The sequence below is a fragment of the Brachyistius frenatus genome, unplaced genomic scaffold, assembly GCF_029030835.1.
Source record: "Brachyistius frenatus isolate BFR_SWC_R1_liver_20210118 unplaced genomic scaffold, ASM2903083v1 Contig_8, whole genome shotgun sequence".
Classification (NCBI taxonomy): Eukaryota; Metazoa; Chordata; class Actinopteri; family Embiotocidae; genus Brachyistius; species Brachyistius frenatus.
Window position 1 is genome coordinate 3320832 of NW_027210607.1, and position 23911 is coordinate 3344742.

A 23911-nucleotide genomic window follows, 5' to 3' on the forward strand; every position below is an offset into this window, starting at 1 on the left:
CAGTTCTCAGGCATGACGCCAACTGTATATATATTTGTATCTGTGTTTCTACAGGCCGGTGCATTTGGCTGTGATCACTGTCAAAAATGCTTTATAATAGAGTGAAGAACTGCACGCCCACTACAAGCGACCCTCACATTACATTCATTTAATTCAACATCAATAAGTGATTAATGGAGCTGTAAGAAGACCAGCCACAGAGTGGTCTTCTCTACGAGCCCTACGAGCTCAAAATGAGTCTAATGGTTCCTAACATTTGGGTCAGCACTGTATATTATGCTAACGCTTGTGTGTTGCTGCTCTGCCATTTATGTAGTGCTTAAATCAGTAGTGTTTAAAGAGAGTACAAAGATACAAACTGATATCAGTTTAATACCATTCTGCCAGTGCCTAAAGGACAAATACTGAAAGCCACTAAAAGGACAAAACAAATTTTCAATCCAGGACCTGAACTTAAAGCAGTTCGGTGTTACCGAAGCTCCGGATAGACTCCGACACACACACATACCTTCGTTCATTTTCCTCCAGCCGATCTGCTATCTGAGGTCACTGCACCACCCGCAGTCCTGTGCAGACATGCAGCCTCAGGTCAGTGAGCAGCAGACTGTAGTCCAGCTCACCCAGGAGACGCACTGACCCGTTTACTGCAGCACATGGGAAGGGACCGACCCTTTACACCACACAAACAAACTCTCTCACACACACAGCTGGGCTCTCCTCACAGTATGCGACAAATAGGAAAAGCAAGCTTGTTGCTGGAAAGGTGAAAGGGCACGCTTGTGTTTAGTGAGCCGGATGTGTTACGAGCAGTTTGCATAGATGTGCTGGGACTAATGCACCGAAGCCAGCAGAACCTCAGTCACAACAATAACAACAACAGTTGTTAAACTTCGGCTTATCCCAAATATAAAAAGACTAGGTCAAAACCTAGTGTTTGTCTGGATCATGTATGAAACGCTAGAAGGCTTTTCATTTCATTAGGCTGGAAAAGCTGCAGCAGTAATGAAGTCAATGTACCAGACTGTAATGAAGAAGAGCAGTAAGGCAAGGCTCACTATTTACCGGTCAGTCCACATCCCTACTCCGATCAATAGCGATGAATTCTGGGTAATGACCGAAGGAAAAAAATTGCGAGGCAGCTTCGGATCCTCCGGGACAAGGAGGATGTTGCAGGGAACGGGGATGCTTTCTCCTTTCACAATAATCCAAATCGGACCAAGCGGTTAAGAAGATAAGATGAGCTTTTCATTTGAAACGGACACAGGAAGTGGTCATCCAGCATTTGGCCGACCTATCGCGTAACTTTGATCACTCACTCAGCAACAGACTTTCACCTTTACAGGGCCCTGCTGGTGCAGTCCAGCCAAAAAGACAATCCATACAACAACATAAAGTGTAGATTCTTAATGGGAACAATGAACTCTATCAAATGAAGCAGGTACATGAAAGAAAGACAACATTTATCTGCTTAACGTATGTTGTACATTTGGAGTCATCTTCTTTTTTAACCTGCATAAAGGCAACGTTTGAAAAATCTCTGTACTGAAATCATGAAGATTAAAATTCGTACCTTGTTTTTAACATTTTAAATTATAGAGGGCTTAGATTACTATTAATCATGTGAAATAAAGGATTATCTTGTTTTATCTTATCTTAAAAGGGTGACTTAGATTGACAAACCCACAGACATACTAAGTATATGGAAATTGTTGGCTTTTTTGACATTACTAAACATGCAAATATTCATGCCTACAGATAAAGGTGATATACTCAAACAAAAAACAGATAAAATTAACATTTTGTGGTCATTTTTTAAATCTTCCAAAAATAAAAACACATCAATCAAACGTAAAATGTAAGTTCACATTCAACACACCTTCAGATCCATCAAAGTGGAATCAGGGGTTCTAGATTAGGTGCCAATTATTAGAACCTCCTCGGGCAGCAACACATGGAACCTGTCACATCTAAACCTCCAGCAATCTATAGGGTCTGATAATCTCTCTGCTAATGAAGTGTGTGGTATCATATCAAGACCAAAAGAGCTCTTTATAGCTTTCCAGAAAAAAAAATCCAAGGTAAGAAAAACCATCTACAAGTGGTGCAGATTCCAATCGGCTTTAACAGGCAGCAGGACACACAAGAAAACCCTCAAGCATCTTGAAGAGTGGTCAAGCCTACGTCAGAGACTGTTGGACACTCAAGAAAAACACCTGCAAGAAGTTATTTCCACTAATGGGGGCAACATAGATTCTGATGCTAGAGGTGTACTTAAGGACTCTCTCACACACACACACACACACACACACACACACACACTTATACACACCCTGTGCACAAGGCTGTCAACTGTCATGTAGTCGTAGCAGCTGTGTGCAGTCAGCGCTGCAGGCTCCAAAATCCACCCTGCATATGCGTTCATCTAATTAATGAGGAGTTAAAACTTAGTGCGCAGGGACGTTGATATAGCACGCCGATTTACCCCCCACCACCAGATATCATGGACATGCCTGCGAGTCATGTTCGCACAGCAACCCGCCTCTCTGCATGCGCAAAAAGAAACCATGAAAGGAGGTCAGAGGACCCACTGAGAAGAGTTTTACAACGATTAACATCTAGGAGATGAATTTAATCCATCTCATCTCTAATGAATAAGTAGTGGCCATAATTCTAAATCATCCCTCTTTCTCAAGTTTTAACTTTGATGAAGGATAAAAGTTTCACGAGTCTTTTATGAACACCATCAATAATACATTTTCCAAAACAATTAAAAGTAAAAATTCACCTTTTTATGCAGATGTCCACTCAGTGTTGGTGGTAAATGTAGTCACCTGAAGCGATGCATTCTTCAGTGTGTGCTTCATTGACAGAGAAAGCTGAGTTTTTCTGAGCAGTGCCTGAACTGTCTGAACTGAACTTTCTGTATCATAAGTTGTGCAGTTGGGTCTAGTCTACACTAACCCGGTGTTACAAACAGGTGACAAAAATATTAAGTGGTCATCTACCCTCTCAGCCCTGCTGGTTTTAGTTGCCTTTTCCAGTTTATAGTCATTATCCTTTCAACCGTGAGTTAAGGAGAAAACTTTCACGCGTAGTAACGAACCAACAGGTTCTGTCAGTCGGCAAGAGCGACAGCATCCAACAAAAACTGCCCACATTGAAATGCATTGCAGCAGGATGATTCTGCTTCTGTTTGCTCTTTGACCGGATGGTCCCCGCAACACATCTCCTCTCTGGTGCATTTCTTCAGCCGTATACTCAAAAAAAAGACAGCTGGAAATCCAAGTCAGCCAAAACATTGTAAAATGAATCCTTGTCCATAACCTCCTCTGCACTCATACGTTGGGATATTATTTTCTATGTTGGAAACATATCGAGTTGCAGTACAAGTAGAGAGACCAAAGTTTTGTTTTGCTGCAGCATGTAGAGCACCCACTAGCAACTCAGACAGCTCGGGGTCTGAATCTCGCCACCATCCTATTCAAAGCAGGACACTTGTGCAGCCATACGCCGCTCCCTTCACTTCTGCCACATTGGGAACGCTCCTTGGGAACACGTTAAGCACCATCTGCGATTCACACTGGATCTCCTCCATAATGTCAAAACCGCAACCCTTCAGCTTGAACCTGATTTTGGGGAACAGAAGGAAGTTGCAGGGAGCCAAATCTGGAAAGTAGAGGGAAACTTGGACGTTATCACACGTTGTCATGTTGGAGAACACAATTGCCATTGGACAACAGATCAGATCGTTTGCACTGACTGTTTCCACTCAGATGTATCTGAATCGGTCCAAGTCTGTGTTGACGATTTGTGGAGCACAAACCCGCAAATGTCAAAGAAAACCACCATCATGTTCTTGGTTGCTGACCTTCTTTGGTCTTGAACAGTGAAGTTCTGCCCCTCTCAAAACACGTCGCCCAGCTGATTGCTTCATTGTCGTTGAGGTCTCGATTGCAGATTCCTTGAGTTTGACACAAAATTTGATGTGTGCTCGCTACTCAAGTTCCAGGTCCAAATCACAAATGCGCACGTACAAGTGCTCACAAAAACATGTGTAACTAAGGTGCTGATCTTGATCAAGTGACATAACTTGGCATACTTATTCGCAAAAGTTACTGCTTCTGCCTGCTCCATGCTTATTCCTGTGCTGCGCTTCGTTCAGATGAAACAGAAATGGTTTCTGAACCTTTGATTGCACCTTGTGAACCAGGTGCTCCAACCTTTCTGAGAGCTGCTTTGACAAAATGAATTTATTCACATAGTTGAGCTCCACCAAACCAGCTGAATGAGTTTCTTTTACGTTAACAAGAAAAAAATGATACAACACACACACACACACACACACACACACACACACACACACACACACACACACACATACTCAAACAGAAGCTCACGAGCTACCCAGAGCCCAGAGCTACTGGTTAGGGAACTCTGTTGTAAACCATCACAGTGATTGCACATCCACTTAAAAAGTGGCAAATTTTATTTTTCAACCAAATACCAACAAAACTCAACTGCTTAATCCTTTTCTGATCTTTATAGCTTTTGTTTGTTGACTCTTTAGGTTTTGAACTCCACCAAGTGAATGAGGAAAATCAATTTGATGCATTGAAGGTTCATTACTTCCATACGGCCTCCGCCCGTCTCTTCATCCGTGGTATTTTTGTTTTCAATACATTGGAGGTCTTGTGCTGCAGGGAAACAAATTCTGGATGTTTTACAACTTCCTCTCTGTACCGCTTTACCCTACTTACTCTTTTCTTCCCCTCCACTCAATAGTCTTGTCAATGTGCTTGCTTGTACGTATCTGAGTGTATGTACAGTATATTTGTGTTGCATGTGTGTTGCTATCAAAGAAAAGGTATTTGAGGCTGTACGTCAATCAGCCAAGACACAAATGTCAATTTTCGTGTCGGTGTATGTCAGGCTTACGGTGGAATTATGACAGCAGAAGACTCGAGGCAAAGCAGATTTTTTTTTTTTTTTTTAAAGAAGAGAGAGGCTATAAGCTCGACTTGTGTGTGTTAATACAATGTGGATTTCCCACTCACAGCGAGAGCAAGACAGCAAGACACAAAAAGAGTGAGCGAGAGCACAGCAAGAATCGGGGTGCGTGGGGGTGAGACATAACAAAAGGGCAGGTAGAAGTGTTTCGGGAGTGAAAGAGACGGAAGCAGAGACGGTGAGAGATAAAGAGGGAGCGGCAATGAATAAATCAATAGTGCACGGCTGTGGAATGAAGGGCCGATTGCTGCCAGGGTGTGATTGACACCTCGCTGGGGTGCTGTTGCTGAGATGATGCTCATCCTCGCTTCCTGATACCGGCACCACCTACTTCCTCTTCCTTCACCGCCGCGTCCTGCTGCCCCGAATCCTCCTCTCCACCCCTTCTTACTGGAATCATTGCCTGGTTTTCCTCAGACTTTGTCTCTCTACACGTACAGCTGTACGAACAAACCGTGTCATCTAAAGCCGGAAAGTGTTGAATATTTACTCAACTTCATTGTATCTTTGTAAAATAAATTGGTTTGGTGGATCAACTGTAAAATCTGGTCAATTTTATGCATTTATTTTATGGGTATCACTAAAACAAGCCAGGCTTTTCATTTGATGTCGTGTGTTTATACAAATATGAAGACAAATCCAGACGTTGTGAAGTCCCACTGTGGCCTCAGTGGGCCTCATTATCTCTTGCAGTAGTTAAAGGGATAGTTTGACAGTTTGGTAAATTCACACCTTCACACCTTCTTGCTGAAAATTAGATAAAAATCTCTCACTATAACTCAAATTTGTGATTGGGCGTTTCTTTCACTGATCTGAAAGTGAAACATGTTGCTGGACTTTACCATCCATATTCTGTTAGAAAGTTTTAAGGTCCTTTATCTAAAATCATGTTACTCCATCTGGTGGCATTCATTATATGTATTATGCAAAGCAGCTAAAGTACTATGAAGATCAAATATTTGTGAATAAAACTGCCATCTTGGAGTTTAGCTTTTGTGAGTCATGAGTTGGATTGGTAGGGCATTTCGTTTTTTTGTTTGAGACAAGCTCATACGGTTTTGGTTGCTAGGTGACAGTAGCACTGGCACACAGCACTGCATGTGCCAAAACCATACAGGGCCACTGCTTTGTGCTTAACCGGAAGAGGAGCCTAAAAGAAGACACAAACTAATATAGCAAGATGTTGTCTCAACAGTTAGCTGTATATAATTTTGTATATTTATTAACAATCTGTGGCATTAAAACTTCCTTTTGTGAGAAAAGTTGTAAAAGGTTTGAGTTAAAAATTCTCCCCACCTTCTCCTCTGAGACCACTCATCACTGCAGGGCTGCCAGCTGACATCGAACTTGCTAATGAGTGAGAATGAACTTTTCAAGCACGTTATTGACAACATCCATGAAGACGCAGCAGTAATCCATATCTGGCCGCCTTCCAGCAATGTGACACTGGATGGCAAAGCCCCCGAAACCAAATAAATGCCAGTAGAATTGCAGTACAAACTGTGTTCCCACTATCCCTTAATTCTCAATGACAAAATACTTAACATCTATCAGTTCAGATTTGCCTTTTGAAGATCAATGAAATAAGGAGATAACTAGGAAACTCTTCAGTTTGCCACCACACGTACTGTATACCAACAAAAAGACAAGCAAGAAATGAAATATGTAGAAACATAGAGATGCACAAATACACATTTTAGAGTCTCTCTGTCCCCTCCAAAGCCTTTTCATTAGATGCATCATTACTGTCCCTCGCGTTCAAGCAGACATCGAGACAGATCAAGCATTGCTTTACTATTGTGGATCAATAGCTTGCCCCTCATTAGCACTGCCACACTACAGTATCATATCCTGTCTGCTGGTTGACTGCTTCTTATTTCCAAACAGGGACTCTGTTTGCAGTCAAAGGGCAAGACAAGACATTTCTTTTATTCCTGTCTGTATTGTAATTGCATTTTGTCTGCCTCAGTGAAGTGTTTTACCTGCTGTTTCCTAAAGTCCACGGCTAGAACAACCTTTCACTCTGCCCTGAAAAGGCTCCTTTGATGTGGCTTTATGTGGAGATAATGAGTTAATCATGGGGATAAGGAAATTGAGTGGGATTGCTAATTATGGAGTTAATGCCGTGGAAAGAAACGGGGGATGAAGAATTGAACAGCAGCCCTCCCCAGGTGAGCCATGTGTGGGTGTGCTCATCTGTATCTGCCCGTCCATGTCCACGTGTACACGTGTCTGTGCATGTGTGTGTGCATGTGTGTGTGTGTGTGAGAGTTTTAACACACACAGGCGAGCGGGCCATGGCGGATATCTGTACACGTATGTGCATCTATTATGTACATTTGCCATCACCGGGAAGTAAAGAGTCATTATGAAACAGATGCCTCACAGGCCCTCGGTAAGCTGTGCTTAATAGGTCTTACAGGAACTCATCAGCGGGTCTCCACACTCCCACACAAACACACGCACAGACACACACTTGCCAATCAGTTCACAGTAATATCGCACATCTCAGACCACCACTTTCATATTCAGGGCCAACTATAGCACCAAGACACTGCTTCTGAGACAGATTAGAAGAAGCTAAATGGAAATGAGTGATGATGTGTTTTTGCATGTAGTCCCTTTTTCTTCTGTATGTAATGTTGTGAATGTCCCTTTAGGTCACAGCAGGGCAATTCAATTTAGAAGTAATTGCTATTTCCATTATGGATTAATCCTGGCAATTATTGTATGATTAATTATTTTTTTAGATTAACTGTTGACTCCATAAAATGCTGGAAAAATGTCAATCAGTTTACCAGAGCCGCAAATGACATTTTTTTAGTTGCTTGTTGTTTTTTTTTAAGTCAGAAACAAAAGATATTCAATTTATAACAATAAAAAGAGAAGGGTAACAAAGCTTTACATTTATGGAACTGAAAACAGCTTCAGTTTGAGAATGAAAAAGGCTCTACATGATTAATGTTTTCTTCCTGTTTTCTGACCTGTTTGTTACTCTGCACCTGCAGCTAAATTGCCATTATCGGTGCAACATCACTTTCCCTTTCTTTCACGCTCATCAACACCTCAGTCAATTATCCTCGCTGCCATTCTGTGGAGGGGAAGAACCTGAGCGGCCCCTTTCCTGAGCCGCCCACTTTCCCCACCCCTCCCTCCCACTCTGCCCACCAGATGGCCGAGGGACAGATCCATCATTGCTTGCGAGGAGTGTCACGTCCACCGGCCATCTTGGCGGCGCGCACGGCGCCTCCGGGCGTGTCCATGGCAGGGATCGTGGACGTGTCAGCTGTTGCGCCTCGGCCGTGCCGCAGCTGCAGATGCTACTCATTTGCAGGTTAATGTATTTCAGGGAGAGTTGTGTCAGAGCGCCGGTGAGTGAAGCAAGCCAAGCCATCCAATTAGAGCAGAACAGATTAGGTGGGGAGCTTTTTACATTGCAAAGTGAGAGCGACAGCCTCTGGTGGCCAAACATGTGAAAGTGCAGCTGTGTCCAGAGCGAGGTGAGAGCAGCGGCTTCTTACTGTGAAAATCTTGTTGTTGTTTTCTGGGGTTGTCCGTCTCTGGCAGGCGTACTGAGAGACTGTGGACACAGGAGTGGGCGTAGTTCCTTCTGTCACTGTGGGCAAGGTATCCTGCATGCAAAAATACCCACAGACTCGTGAACACATGCATACACCATCATATACTGTCTTCATTTCTGAGCCCAAATTGTTGACAGGCTAAACGTGTAAATGTGTGTAAGGCTATTCCCGATGAGCACAGAGCCAAGAGTTCAAATTGAATTACATAAAAATGGAGCCATTTGCCTTGGAGAAGTTATTTTTATGACTGTGTCTCCAGGGCAACAGGCTAATGACACTCATCTCACAGTCTGGTGGCATCCAAATCCATTACGCTACCTAACCCGTGGCATTACAAATCTGCTTGCCATCATCCAATTTGCCTCCTGTAAATTGCCTTTTCATTCGACGAAGAAATGGTTCCCCATTTGTAATATATGTGTCAAAAGGATTACCAATGTAATATTAATATTCTTGCAGACAATTAGACACCACAAAAGGGAACATTGTGTCCATAAAATTACCCATGGATTGGGCGGGAGAATGATACGGACGGGAGATGAGGATGAGGAGGAGGAAGATGGGGAGATTGTCACCAGTCGGTGTTGACTACCTGATGCTGCAGGAGGAACAGGGGTGTCTCAAAAAGATAATGAAAAGAGCCGGTACCTCTCACACTGCTGGGCTGAATCAATCAGTAAGGGATTCCAAAAATGTTCATCATTTATTCTCTGCCAGGAGCCTTTCCTGTCCTCACAAAAAAAAAAAAAGTGAATAACTTTGAATATATTTCACGGCACAATTTTTCTGCCAATCAAAAGTAAAACTGCCTTAGAAACTCCCCGACTGCGTTCCTTCTAAATACAACAGGGGTTCTCCATCACTTTTCCACCTCAGCAGCAGTTTGTTTAATCCAATATGGGATTGCGGGTCCGTGGAGACAAACGTCTGTGCATCAGCATGCAGAGGTTGGTTTTCCCCATCTGGGCTCAGTTATTATACAGGCCTATAACTGTGTGCAAGTCAAAGCTCTCTGACTGATCTCAGAGGCAGCAGTATCCCCTCCTGGCCTTCTCTCCTGTGTCCTCTCCACCTTTTCTGTATGGTTTAGATGTAACTAAAATAATGTGTGCAATCTACGCACTCCGGGGCTTCATTTCCACACCGTCTGCTGAGATGAAAAGGTACAGTAAGCACTGCGGTACCCCGCCCACTCGTGCACTCTGAACCGGTTCCTCTTTCCACATTGAAGCCTGTCATGCAGGCGGAGGAGTGTTCTCAGGTGGGTTAAAAGAAATCCTCTTGGGCCACTGAGGTCAGGAAGGTTCCACTTCTTAAGGGAAGCTGCTTGCCTCTGCACCTACCTACTAACCCACTTCCTCAGACACCTGTCTCCTAAGAGTGAAAGCAATTCACAAACCAGATGCAAGCTCTGACTCTCTGGCAATCATTTCCATTTTCATTCCCTACATCTTATCACATCGCCATTTAGACAGGCTACACCGCTTCTCTGCACGTCAGGAAAGTAATGGAAAATATTACATTTCAATGGGTTTAATACCTTAAGTTCCTCCCTGACTTGCCATAGAATATTTATGATAGTAAAACACGCTGCACCTCAGACTACCATAAAGAGCCGCAGGCAAATGTGCCCAAGAAGTAGCCTGTTTGGGGAATATTTTATCTCTACATGGGAGCTCCTTAAATGGATTTATCACTCATAAAAAACAATCTACTGGAAGCGCTGCGCGCATAAATGCCACCGCGTATTACCTCGTTTGCCTCCGAGAGGAGCCGCATTGCAAAACAAGCAGAGAAGTGGGGCCAAGCGGTTACCTGGGGAGACGGGTCAATAAATGTCAGCATGGCATCATTAGCCTCGTCTCCGAATGATGTTAGACGTGCGAAACCCATGTGCCACACTTAGGCTGCCCATGTGGAAGCAAGACAAAAGCATTTTTAGAAAAGGAGGGATTTCACGTGCACTTTCTTCGTGACTGAAAACGTAGATGGCAACCTGGCTTGTGTTTTTCTCTTCTCTACTGCAGAATGAAAAAAGGAGACAACATATTTCTTTACTTTGGATCTATATATGCTGCCAAGCTCTCATAGTGCCATTCACAGGGGAAAATATGTGCACGTCTGTTCGCATGTGTATGTGTCTCTGTTAGTGGGCTGCTCTGAGCCCTGACATCCAGCTGATGGGTTCATTTGACACTCCCACGCAATATGGAGGATGTTTCTCTTGCTATCAGCGAGGTGAAATGTGGTAATACGAGCAGACACGGAGAGAGAGTTGGATGTGTCCTCTTTTAAGAGCCCCTTGACTTCATAGATTTGCAGGAGGAAGAAGAAGCCTATATACCCAGATTGAAAATATATATGTACTTTTCTTTCATAAAGAATTATTACAAGTTTGTCATTCCTCAAATTATAATTTCCTGTTGGGTTTGTAGTGCCATCTAGTGCTAACCCAATATCTATCTGGATCTTTCTGCTTAGTTAGTGACACACACACACACAAACCTGAATGAGGTGTCTGGTCTCCACAGCAACAGGTCTCCCCTCTCTCATGCTGTCAGTGAACCATCTGATGTCCAACACATGCATCATGGGTAGATCCTTCAGGCCGCATGTCTTTAGCCACGTCCAAAGAGATGAAGCCTGGCAGTCCTCTGATACCACGTGAGTGACCGCCTCGCTGTGGATGGAGAGAAAAAAAGAGCTGTCAGAAAACTCAAAACATCAGTTTATGGTTGTATTTAGGTATGTCAACAACCAAGGAGAAGAGTGAACATCATTTTAAGGAAAGCTTAATTTCACTTAACCGAATCTGAAACAAAAATGTTGGTCTGAAGTCTCGCAAGAGATGACTTGTTGCAGGACAGCAACGGTGGAAACGTAAGTAAGAGTTGGAGAGCGGAAGCCTGTAGTGTTAATCGCATACACTGTGATGATTTTTTTTTTTTTATCATTTAATGAGTATTGAAAACCATGACCCATTCCTAATATGGACACACTGAAGTGGTGGCTAGTTGTCCAACCAATGGATGCTAACAGTGCACACACTGCGCCATGCAGGCCAGTCTGCAGGGAGTATTTTGACCATTGACTATAGATATAAAGAGCGATATAGACATAAAAGTGGACGTAGCTTCTGGCTCTGAAAAATTAGGCCGATGCGGAAGTGCCTTAAACTGCAATCCACCGGGTGCAGCTAGATGTTGACTCCAAAAAGCCTGCCGACGTTTTACATTGCAGCCTGTTTTGTGGATGTCGACTGAAGTGTAGTCACTTTAACCAAAAATAATGGGAAAATAGTGTCCAGGTTGATGAACTTAAAACATGCTTAAGAGCTCTGCAAAGCTGAGAATTGCAGAGTATAAGCGATCCTTTTCACATGTAACCAAGACAAATATATATAAATAAATATACTAATTTGGATTGTTACCACTTTGAATACCCCAAAAACTTGGTTCCAAACCTTAACTACTTCTCTTTGGTGATAAATATTCCTTATAAGCAACAATCAACATGTTTTGATAAAAAATTAACTTTATGTATTATTTATTCATTCAGCTGATTTGCTTCATCAGGACAGTGTGAGTGTGTTTTCATCAAATTTGAGAGATCCATAAACACAGCCTCAACACAGCCACCTAAGGTTTGATTAAAAAGATGCTAACTTCTGATTGGTGCCTGAAAACATGTGACATCACCTTTCTCCAACCAAGACCCGCCCACTCATGTAAATCTCTTATGTTAACCAACCAAAACTGTTCAACTTGATTTTAAAAATGACCCTTTTGGGGCCTTTAAGTAATAAAATGTCTCTTAATGTAAAATAAGCAGACAAAAATATAAATACAGTTAATGGATTAGTAGAATTCCATGACTTTGATTGTTTGACTGAAATATTTCCTTCGCTGCTCAATTTAACACAAAGAACTTTCCTGTCTTGGTCTCAGCAGCATTTTAGAGAGTGCATGGGTGCAAGTGAAGCTTTTGAAATGCAGCTCAGATCTCAGCATCACAGTCTGACTTGTGCTGTTTGGGGATCCACACTGGGTAAACAACAATCACCACCAACCCTCAGTGCCTCCCTCCACTGTTTGATAGCTGAACTCATTCAACCAGTGCCTCCTTCGTTTCCACTGAGACTTTCTCAACAGATTTTTTTTATCACATCACGGTCTCCTCGTCTCCGCTTCCTGCCACGGCATCTAAGTACCGTACCCAATCAGGGCGCCCAGCCATGCATAATTACCCTCAGCATGCTCCTCCTCTTCCTCTGTTGGCGTGGGTAAAGCAGTGGAAAGACCCCTTAAGGGAGGTCCCAGCAGAGCTCAGGCTGAAGCCTAATTGGCCAAATCACTGGCAAAACTAATCCTCTATCTGTTCAACATGCTGTCTAGCTATCTGGCCACTGATGGTCTATGTTAAAACAAAATCCTCCCCATTACAAAGACATGGACAAAGAGCTGCTCAAACAGACACAATTGAGGTGTCTAAAGGACACAACTTTACCTCCAAGAGCTTAAATTTACTTTCTGTGAACAGTGATAGCTCTTAGTGGTTTTCTATTATTTCTATATTTCTGCAGAAATGTGACCTAAAATATCATCATATTTGAACAAAAGTCCTAAAAAAAAATTGATAACGAGAACCCAATTAAAAGAATGAGAGCCAAATATTATCTGTTGTTATTTGTTTGGAAAATTATCCAATATTACCTATCTGTGAGTGGTAAAAGTATGTGAGCCTTTGCTTTCAGTATCTGGTGTGACCCAGGTTGTGCAGCAATAATTTAAACTGAAAGTTTCTGCTAACTGCTGATCAGTCCTGAACATCAGCTTGGAGAAATGTTAGCCCATTCATTTGTACAGAAAAGTTTAAACTCTGACATGTTGGTTGGTTTCCTCACATGATCTGCTCACTTCAGGTCCCTGCACGACACTTCTAGTAGACTGAGGACAGGACTTTGACTGGGCCACTCCAAAATATTAACTTTATTCTTCTTTAACCTTTCTTCGTCAGAACAGCTTGTGTGCTTTGGATTGTTGTCTGACTGCATGACCCACTTTCTCTTGAGTTTCAGTTCACTGACAGATTTTCTACCATGATACTACCACCACCAAGCTTCAGAGATGGGATAAGGTTGTTGTGCTGGAATGCAGTTTTCCTAAAATAACACTCTTCATTTAAAACAAAGAGTTCCCATTTTTGGTTTTGGTGTTTTGGTTCCATATGTCCATAAAACATGTCTTTAGAAGCCTTGTCCACATGATTTTTGCAGACAGGCAACAATGTTTGTTTTGGAGAGCAGTGACTTTCTCCTTGCCACCCTGCAATGCAAACCACTGTTGTTCAGTGTTGTCCTGATGGTGTACTCATGGTCATTAATATTACCCAATATGAAAGAAGCCTTCAATTCCTTAAAAGTTACCCTGAGCTATTTTGTGACCTCACGCACTTTTTCACGCCATGTTCTTGGAGTGATCTTTGCTGGTCGATCACTCCTGGGGAGTGAATTTCGTCCATCTGTACACAATCCATCTGTGATTTGGTGAAGCCAAAATCTCGAGTGATGGTTTTGTATCATTTTACAGCCTGATGAGAATCAACAATCCTTTGTGAGCTCTTCAGAAATCTCCTCTGTTTGTGGCATGATACACTGCCACATGCATGTATTGTAAAGGTCAAACTTTGATAGATCCCTGTTATTAAAATTTTAAACATCCTAGAAGCTCACATACTTTTGCCACTCACAGATATGTAATATTAGAAAATTTCCCTTAATGAATAAATTACCAAGTATGATATTTTGGCCTCATTTGTTATATTATCTACTTCTAGGACTTGTGTGAAAACCTGTTCACAAACTTTCAAGCACCACTGTAGGTTGATTGTCCTTTAAAAACACGAGGGGTTGAATTGCAATGTTGCTACAAGATTAAAGATAATAGTAAAAAAAAAAAAAAAAAAACACTCTATCCTCGAGCCATGTTTACCTAAATATAATCTATTCATAAAATGTGGGATCCTTATCTTAATGTGTAGCTGCATCGCATGCAAAACAACAGATTGGCATGCAAATGAGTGAGGAAGTCAGCCCAGCACCAGATTGTACTTCCCAGAATCAGTGGAACTCTGAGCTCAGACACAAGGACAGGCTAAAGTCAATGGGCTTTGATACGGAGAATTCTCTCGAGTCGTTTGTCTGCCCTGTTACTGTCAGTCGCTACCCTCCTTTTTCTTCCAAAAGTCAAAACCAACAGGCTGATCAAAGGGAGAGTATGTCCAGAACAGATTTTTTGCACCACGCTGAGGTTTCATCTGTTTCCCTCTTACAGCTGCTCCTTCCTCATCACAGAGATACACATGGCTGTTGTAAGTAGTAAAATTTTAGTTTTGATAATAAATGAATGAATATGGAAATTGACTTAAAATACTATTATATTCAGTCAAGAAGAGCAGCTTCCACAATCTGTCAACATGTCATATCACAAACATGAAAAAATAACCAATGGGTTTGCTGTTAAACACTCCTCAAAACAGCAAGTGTGTAGTGAATGCATGGCAGTCACACTTTGGTTTTCTGTGTATGTTGAAGCAGCTTGAATGGGGGTGATGTAAAAGAAATACGGCACATAAAAAGTGTGGATGTTTTTTTTTTTTTTCAAACTGTCCAAAACAAAAACTACAAGAGCACAAGTGTATGACATGTATTGAACTGTTGCAGTTTGCCACTCTCACATAACCTGCAAGACATTGTCCTTTCTAACTAGAGTACAGGCAACACTAGCAGCCTATAGCTTCAGAGTTCTGCACCATTTGATACTGCATTATTCTGTGTGGATACACTGTGTTAAAAATAAATGTGATAAATAAATCGCAATAAGCACAGTATATTGGTAAGCTCTCAGAAAACAAGGAAGGAAATAACAACCATGCCTTTTCTTATCAAACTTATAACTTGCCAGCTCTACAGTAAATCACAGATTTTAATATCATTAATTGGTACGTATGCTGCATGGCTGGAACCTGTTCGCTTTAACTCTAGTCTCTTAGGACAATACCAAAGACGAAGAACAAACAAATGTTGCAAGCTAGCGACAGCTGATGAAATGCGCCCAGGACAATTGTTTCACTGGTCGACATAATCAACTGTCTCCAGGTCGAACACTTTTCTTCAACTGCCTAAAATCAAAGGTCCATTGTTTTGAAAAATGCTAAGGATTAATAATATCTCCAGGTAGCTATTCCACTCACCACTTTATAGTGTGTATAAAAGCCACATCTATTTTTTTCCATAGAAAATGTTATGTGGCTCATTTCATAGATATAGACATGAAACTCCTGGTTCAATCATCAGCTGTGTTACCAAAGATCTGGTTCTGTGATGAACATAAAACTCACAGGGGAGACGCTGATTATGTCTACGAAGGTGCATTTCAGCAAGAAACATCCAGTTATCAGTCTTTCACTTCTGTCACCTGAGCTAACGGCTGCTTCTGTTGCTGTCTGCAATGTTAATTACTTGTTAACAACCGCACCAACAAAGGGTCTTGAATCCCCGACCACTCCGGCTAGTGTCTGAGCTCAGGAATATTGTTGTATGGAGACCTGTCAGCCAAACTGATGGACACACCACAATTTCTCAGAAACAAAGTTAACCAAAAATAATTAGAACTGGTGGCCATAACATAAAGCATGTCTGTGTTATTACCATTCGTGAAACAGCATTTGATGCAGATCATCAGTCAGCCAGGACAAACATGTCGATATTTGGATCCACGGTCATGCATCAGACTTGAAATTTAGACATGGGGAGACGTGTGTGTGTGTGTGTGTGTGTGTGTGTGTGTGTGTGTGTGTGTGTGTGTGTGTGTGTGTGTGTACACATTCCTTTATGCACTGGGGAAATGCGCACAGCGTATCTGACCATATGCTCAAGGCAGTCTGCCTATAACTTGTGTAAGACTAGATACGGGAGGTGTTGCTATCAAACTGCAGCTGATATCAGTTTTGTCAGCTTGCAGAATTAATGTCAGTTTGAGGCAGGCACGCTCTACTTCCTGTCGTTGGTTTCAAACAATTGTATCAAGCCAAGTGTAACCGTAGGAGCGCTCAAGCTGTGTTTCTGGGAATGCTGCCATGGCCAAGCTGGCGCACGGCTGGCAGGCACACTAAGACACGCATTAAACACACACATTTTTTTTTACACTACACTGTTTTTACATTGACTGCATACTGAGCATAGCATTTAAATCATATGCTTAACTTCAACCACTTTTTAACCTCAAGGTAACATGAATTTGAAGAACGGCCCACACAGTGAATGAAAGTGAAGCAACGGAAGACACACACATACACACACACACACACACGCTCACACACACACACACACACACACACACACACACACACACACACACACACACTCACAGGAAAAGCTCAAACTCTGAGCCCCACCTGCCCAGCCTCAAAAACTTTTTTTCTTTTTTTTCAATGGGAGGTTGCGTCAACAATGTCCCTGCATGGCCCCACAGGAGCCTGACTGAGGCATTGCTGGTGTCAAGCAGAGGTCTTCTGCTGCGCTCACAGTTTGGGATTTAAAGATACTTTCAACGCAGAAAAAATGAAGCCGTACTGCTTCCATAATTACCACACAATAGATGACTCACCGTCGTAAGCTCACAACACAGCTCTTCCTTATTGTGACTTAACGAAAAACTTTCGCCAAACTCGTTAAAAAAGTTTGCCTTTCCTCTAATGTTTGTAGTTTTCTCGCTGCGGCTGGTTTAACCAATTTCTTCCCCGCCTTTAAACATATTAAATGTAGGACCTGTGACTTATGGCTCCAAAATGAAATTCTCTAAGGTGAAGCAGAGGCAGTATCGATGCCCTCACCCTTCGTAGTTAACTATTCACGAGACAATAGTGGCTCTCTAATTAGCTAATTGGAAGATAACTTCGAAAAAAGTTAAATGGGTGGAAGTGTGTGGGAAAAAATGGCACAGAGTAACCCTGAATATCTCACTCAAGAACTCCCCAATAGTGTCTTTGCATCTTTTTTATTCGAGCCTGATCAGTCGTTTCTGATCAAAGTCTAGGTTTTACTTAAATCCAAAATTCTGTGCACAGATTTTCATTACATAATTTTTTAACTGCTTCTCCAGACTATAAATAAATGTTTATTTCAGGATCACAACAGTACAACCAAACCGAATCAGGCCTTTAATGACTATTTTAAACTTCCATTTCGCTACGGTTACAAAAAAGCCCTTGAATACTAACCACAAGGTCAAGCCATCCTGTCTGGTATTTGAAACTACTCCTGCATCCCCCCCGACGACCTTCATTCCTGCGTGTCTTCAGCTCCCCATTCAGAAAAGCTTTTAGCCCTGTGAACGACAAAAAGTCACGTTTTTTTCCTAACCTGAGGACGTCTTCCACAATAAAGCCCTTCGACCTGGCCAGCTCGGTCAGAAAGCTTCTCCTGCTGCTGCCCATTTTCCTCTCCACGAGGTACAGTCTGACATCCTCGAACTTCACCTCCGCACGCCTGGTAACGCTGGCCTCCGCTGGCCTCGACCTCTTCCTCGCACGAGGCACAATAGGTGCGTGAAACATCTCTTTTGAGAGGAACTGTCTGCACCTCTAGGAATTCCTGCTTTGTGTGATTTTTTTTTTTTGACGCTGTGGTCATGTGCAACTCAACTTCGATCCAGAGAAAAAAAAATTGTTTTTTATTTCACACTTGTAGCTTTCTCTCTCTTTTTTTTTCATTTCCCCAGCAGTGGGACAGGGTGTCGGTTGGAGCAGAGCTGGTAAGAGTCGACAGACAGGAAAAGCCTCTGGCAACAGGTGTCGAGGATTTGGTGTTTACCAAAAAACACCTGCCGAGATAGAACTATTGAGGAGGTGAGAAAAAAAAGATAACAAAAACACACTGTTGGGTAGTTTTATTCACTTCCAGCAAAAGTTGATCAGCAAACACGTGTTTGGAGGAAGTAAACAGTGGCTTTTTAAAAAGCTACAGAAAGTTTTCAGGGAGTTGTGACTGCACTCTCTTGGCTGGAGTGAAGCCCCACTCCTGGGAGATGCCTGAATTCTGGTCACCTCGCAAACCTCTCACAGCTGTCCTGCCATGTCCGGTTCATCTCGCCGCTCACCGTCTCATTATGTCCGAAGCAAGTCTGTACCATCTGCTCTCCCACTTTAATTAGCTCAGTGACTAAAAAATGTGAGCCTTTGTGGGCATTTCCCCCGAGAGCCCACAAACTCTCACACGGCCTCTGCACACGTACAGGTACAGTATATGCAAGCCGTTGACGATCAGGAGCATTTATCTGGGGAATATAGCTGCATATGCAATGGTCAGGAACGCACACTGGAAATAGATTTAATCTGCTGAACTCATCTATTCCTTTAATAATTACAACACAAGCCACTGCCTCCTGTTGTTTTGAGTCCTCTGTTGCAGCAGTCAACAATGCGAAAGAAAAGGTTTAAATGCGCCTTTGCTGTAATTATCTACAATAATGCATCTGCTTCAGCAGACCAAACAGGAATGATTTGTTTATTTAGGCGAAGGGGAGAAGATCATTAGAGGCCTCGGTTCTACATCTAATTACCATAGCCTCTGTTCACTTCATCACTTTAATAAGCACACCTTGCTTCTGTCTGCTAGACAGAAATTATTACACAGCTCTCATTAGCATGGAGTTCTGAGGGTTAACGGGTGTCACAGGGCAGACGCGACTAATTGTTTGACTATTTACACCCCCTCCCTTAGCCCTCTCCCCCTCCCCCAATCACTCAGCTGTAGATGAGGGTGCTGGCCCCCATCCAAACTGGAGACCAAAGAAATTCTAACATTGCTAAGACAAATGGCTCTAACACTGCCAGCAGCAATCAATGCAAGTGCAGTGAATCCAATTTAACATCTAACTTCCTTCAGTAGCTCTGTCGGTGCACAATAAAATCTAATAATTACAATTAGCATACATATTCAGATTAGTTTAGAAAGGGCGGAAATTAAAATGTTTTAAAAGTCTTTTTAACTTATTGCTTTGTTATAATATCTTGTGACATTACAGCCGCTCATGTTCCCAGGTTGTGGTGAAAACAATGTCAGTAAGTTGTGAACTGATAAGAAATATGATCTAAGACAACAATGGTCACATCCCAAAATGATATATATGAGACTCTTCTTTATACCTAAAGTTAATTTTGCTGACAATACTTCTTTTTGAATGCTGGAAAATATAAACTAAAATGTAAACATGCAAACAAAATTCCCAGATATTACATGACTTGGCCCAAAAGAATATCAAATTCCCTAACTTTCCCTGTCTGGAGAAGAGTTTTTAAAATTTCCTGATGTTCCCTGTAATTCCCTGAGCAGTGGGAAAGCTGTGAGGGGTGTTGTGTTGGTTGTAATCTGCAACCTCACCACAAGATACAACTAAATAATACACACTGCTCCTTTAAGACATTCCATAACTTACCCTAACAGGGTACAAACCACAGTTGCCGTGGTGAAAGTCCTGTTTGATCCATCCAGCTGCCCCCAAACTGCTTTCTTACAGACTTTGTCACTCTTTATACTACTACACCTGAATATTTCCCACTAGAGGTTACACCCTGCAGGTTCAGTAGGCGCCTACTAGCCCTTGCATTTGGGACGCGTATTATGATAACCACTTATTCAATAGTGAGAAACAATTTCTGGCTCTAACAATTACCTAATACTGAAACGATTACCTAAAAGTCACTAAAATGCTGCATAAAGGTGACGGCAGTTGTAGAGATAGCTGCTTTTCTGATGCTCTGTCAATGTAAACAGACCCCTCTTCAAAGTAATTAGGTTATGTAGTATTTTACCTGCATTCATATAAAATATTGATTGGAGCAGCTTTTAAGCCTCTTAAGAAGAAGAAATTAAAAAGCAAAATGAGACAGGCCAAAAAGTGTCTTATTCTCAGATTTTATCTAGATAGACAGAATATTTACAATGAAACACCACGATGACATCAACGCCTGAACGCTCCCAGCAGTCAGTATTGGTTTGAGAATGTAGGCTCCCATAAGGTGCCATGTTTAGTATGCTTTCTACGTTTTAAAATCAACAGCCAACAGAGCATAGAAAAATAAATAAAAGAAGAACAACACAGCCTGGAGGTAAGTCTTATTATCCAGTTTTCTTGCTGAAGAGCTGCTGTTTTGTATCTTCAATATTTCAGACTGAGAATGCTTCTGAACAAAGTAAAAGGTTGTATAATAGAAATACCCCACTAACAAACCAAAGTGATATGAAGAGAAGTAATGGTCTCCTTTTGTTTATTGGATGTACTTTTTTGATTTGCATGTGTTAAGGAAGTGTGCGGCTGTGTTTATAGGTTTTCAGTTACTTTTAAGAATGATCAAACACTACTTTTAAACACTATTAACACAATGAACATAAAGATCTTTAAAGCATAAAGGAAAATCATAAATGCATACTGTACATACGGTAGACAATAAGGATTACACTGAATGGTATCTTGAACTTTTACAAAGTCAAGGCTGAAGGTTGTGATGGTGGAAATATGCGTATTAGCTTTATTGCCAAGAGTTAGATTGATAACACTCTCATACCTGCACATTAAATGCTGCAACCAGGTGATTAACTTATTATGTCTTACACGCACTACTTTATCTTCCAACTTTGTGTTTGTATTGAAGCAATGAGATACAGTGTGAGCTTTAAATGTGCTTGTAGACACATTTTTTTAACTCTGAAGTATTAATGCTAAGCTAAGTCAGGAGTTCCATTTGAAAGCAGCACAAGTCACAAGTTGTCTGCCCTTACTAACATTGATACACTCATCTATCTATCTATCTATCTATCTATCTATCTATCTATCTATCATATTGCTACATGTCCTTCATTTGAGAGAGTGCAGCTGTTAGCAATCTTTCCCCTTGCTTTCCATTGGAATCTGCATAGTCTCGCAACTTAAATAAGGTTCCACCTTGAAATAAAAATAAATGTGTGGTAAATTACACACTTTGTCTGACGGTAAATGAAGCATGGCTGTGCTTGGAGGTGAAAACCAAATCCCACTATTATGACACATTTGTTTCTCAAGGTTTTAATATAGAATGACTTTGAGGAAGTCCCTGCTTCCCTTTTGTCGATGGCGCAACGCAATCTCCGGTACAATTTAAACATTTTGAGAAAATACCGCCAATTGCCACATTACTTATGGATGAAGCCGAGGGAGACGGATAATGTGTGTTGGTTTTAATGAGGTGACCTCCCCGTGTGTACTTCTCCCTGCTGAAGCTGTGCTGGTGTGCTGGAGCTGTCGTGCATGACAGGTCAGTCTATTACTATACTTCCAAAAGCACACTCCTGCTCAGAGGTTCCCTGTTGAGACAGAAATGAACCTGCCGTCCAGAGAGGAGTGCGAGGGGTGGGACCATGCCCAAGTAGCCTTCTTTCTGAGCAAGGTGAGTGCAAGAAACATGGGAGAAGAAATACAACACTATCAGAAAACCAGTGGATAGCAAGGAGGCATGCTGACCTATTTTCTCCATCACTTCACAGTTCAGTAGTTCATTCTGGGAGTCACGTGTAATCTGTACACATACTGTATATACAGCTCAAACAAGTATTAAAATCAGATCAGGTGATTGGATAACAACTACTTCCAGAATTAAATGCACTTAATCAGTGTGATAAAAATGTACACAAACAACTAAATCAATATGTTTCCTGTCCTTAGAATGAAATGCAAGAATGTGCTGCTACTGTAAACAGACTGAAAATTAATGGACGCAGACTTCTGGTAAGTTTTGCTTAACATTTTTCAAATTTTTACCTGAATTCTGCAGAAATTACTTTTGCAGTTATGTAATCTACTTATCCGTTCAGAATCATATTAGGGTAGTGTGGTTGTTTGTGGTTTGTTATTCTAATTACATCAAAATGGACAAATCCTCCCAAGCAATTATTGTTATTGTGATTATGGTATTAAAAAAACAGCACAATAATTACACTTCCTAGAGCTGTTTGTGCCAGTTTGACAAAAAAAAAAAAAACTGGTGAACTCAGTTTAAAATTTTAACATTTTCCTCCTTCATTTAATGTCTGCAGTCTGTGTTTGCACTTTTGTTTAAATAATAACTGAATCTTAATCCTTTAAAATTCGCATTACCATGATTTTGAAGTTGTATTGCAGCAATGCAAATTTCCAAAGTTGAAACAGCAGAGTTTACAGGATATGAAACATGACTAGTTAAACTTGATCGCTTGCATTACATCCCACACTTCCTCAGTGTGGCCTTCCTGATATGGAAGTCAGTAAATCTGTTGCAAGTTCTGCTTTGATGTCACTTTCATTGCTTTAGTCTCCGTCACCTACATTGTGTGTACAATCTCTGAGGCCTTCCGATGTTTCTGAGAAGCACACAGGCACAGTGAGAGCAGCTAGAAACTGTCTGTGTCTCTGTTTGGAAGTGTGTAAGAGCCGTGAAAAGAGTCTCATGGCTGATGAAGCTGTGATCTCCACTTATTTAAGTAAGAATCTTTAAATCTGCTTCAGTCATGAGGGGGAACACTGTTTAAAGAGGATTTTATGCAGCAAATAACTGAAGTGTGGGTTTATAACTTTCTAATATTTAGTGTTTTGAGGATCTTAATAATACTTCAGTTAAACCTCCTGCATACTGTAGAAGTGTTCATTTATGTGCACCCTTTTAGCAGCCTCTTTTACAATAAACTCTTCTTGTCTCGCTGTAAATGAGCCCAACAATCTCTCCTATTCATTATTAACTGACCGTGAGCTGATTCCACTTTAGGTGGGATATTGCATCACTGAAATAGCTCCCCTGTATCTCACCGGCTTATCTCCCCCAAAATCTACTCGTTGTGGATTTTTATCAGTCAAAATGATGAATGTTTCAGAGCTGAGGCTTTGATGTGCAAGTTTCCAGCACAGCTCTGAAAAATGCATATACATACAGTATGTGTATTGATCCTACAGCTACAGATCCAGGCAGTACACCAGAGCTCTATTAAGCCCGCGTAAACCCATGCTTGTATTGAGTGGCTGCACAGCCTTTCAGCTTAACTAGCTTCAAGGCTGCAGAGTCTGACAAACATTCCCAGTCATATTTTCGCAGCTCACATTTCGAGCTGTGTGGACTTTAGTTTGATTTTTATCCGTGCTAGTAGCGCGGCTCGATGGAAGGCAAGGCATTTTGACCCAAACTCACATCTCTGAATAACTTTTGGATGGATTCCCATTTGGATGAAATTTGCTGCAACTGTTCTCAGAGGATGAATCATG

The 23911-nt window shown here is 41.6% G+C and overlaps 2 protein-coding genes across 3 annotated transcripts in view; one reads left to right on the top strand and one right to left on the bottom strand.

Annotated features, from left to right (window-relative positions):
* The window catches only part of dntt (deoxynucleotidyltransferase, terminal), an 88378-nt gene extending 70171 nt beyond the window's left edge, over nt 1–18207 (bottom strand). Inside the window, exons 1-3 of the mRNA XM_069689915.1 lie at nt 18010–18207; nt 11094–11268; nt 8529–8639 (exon numbers count right to left, since the gene is read on the bottom strand). Coding sequence (XP_069546016.1) covers nt 8529–8639; nt 11094–11268; nt 18010–18203 — 480 coding nt within the window. The 5' untranslated portion in view covers nt 18204–18207. The remainder of the gene's footprint in view (nt 1–8528; nt 8640–11093; nt 11269–18009) is intronic.
* blnk (B cell linker) overlaps nt 8296–23911 on the top strand; it is a 45352-nt gene continuing 29736 nt past the window's right edge. The window contains exons 1-4 of one of the 2 annotated variants that reach the window (XM_069689910.1): nt 8296–8507; nt 18368–18494; nt 21904–22070; nt 22346–22408. In XM_069689910.1, coding sequence (XP_069546011.1) covers nt 22002–22070; nt 22346–22408 — 132 coding nt within the window. In that variant the 5' untranslated portion in view covers nt 8296–8507; nt 18368–18494; nt 21904–22001. The remainder of the gene's footprint in view (nt 8508–18367; nt 18495–21903; nt 22071–22345; nt 22409–23911) is intronic. The other variant, XR_011310571.1, reaches the window with a different exon arrangement.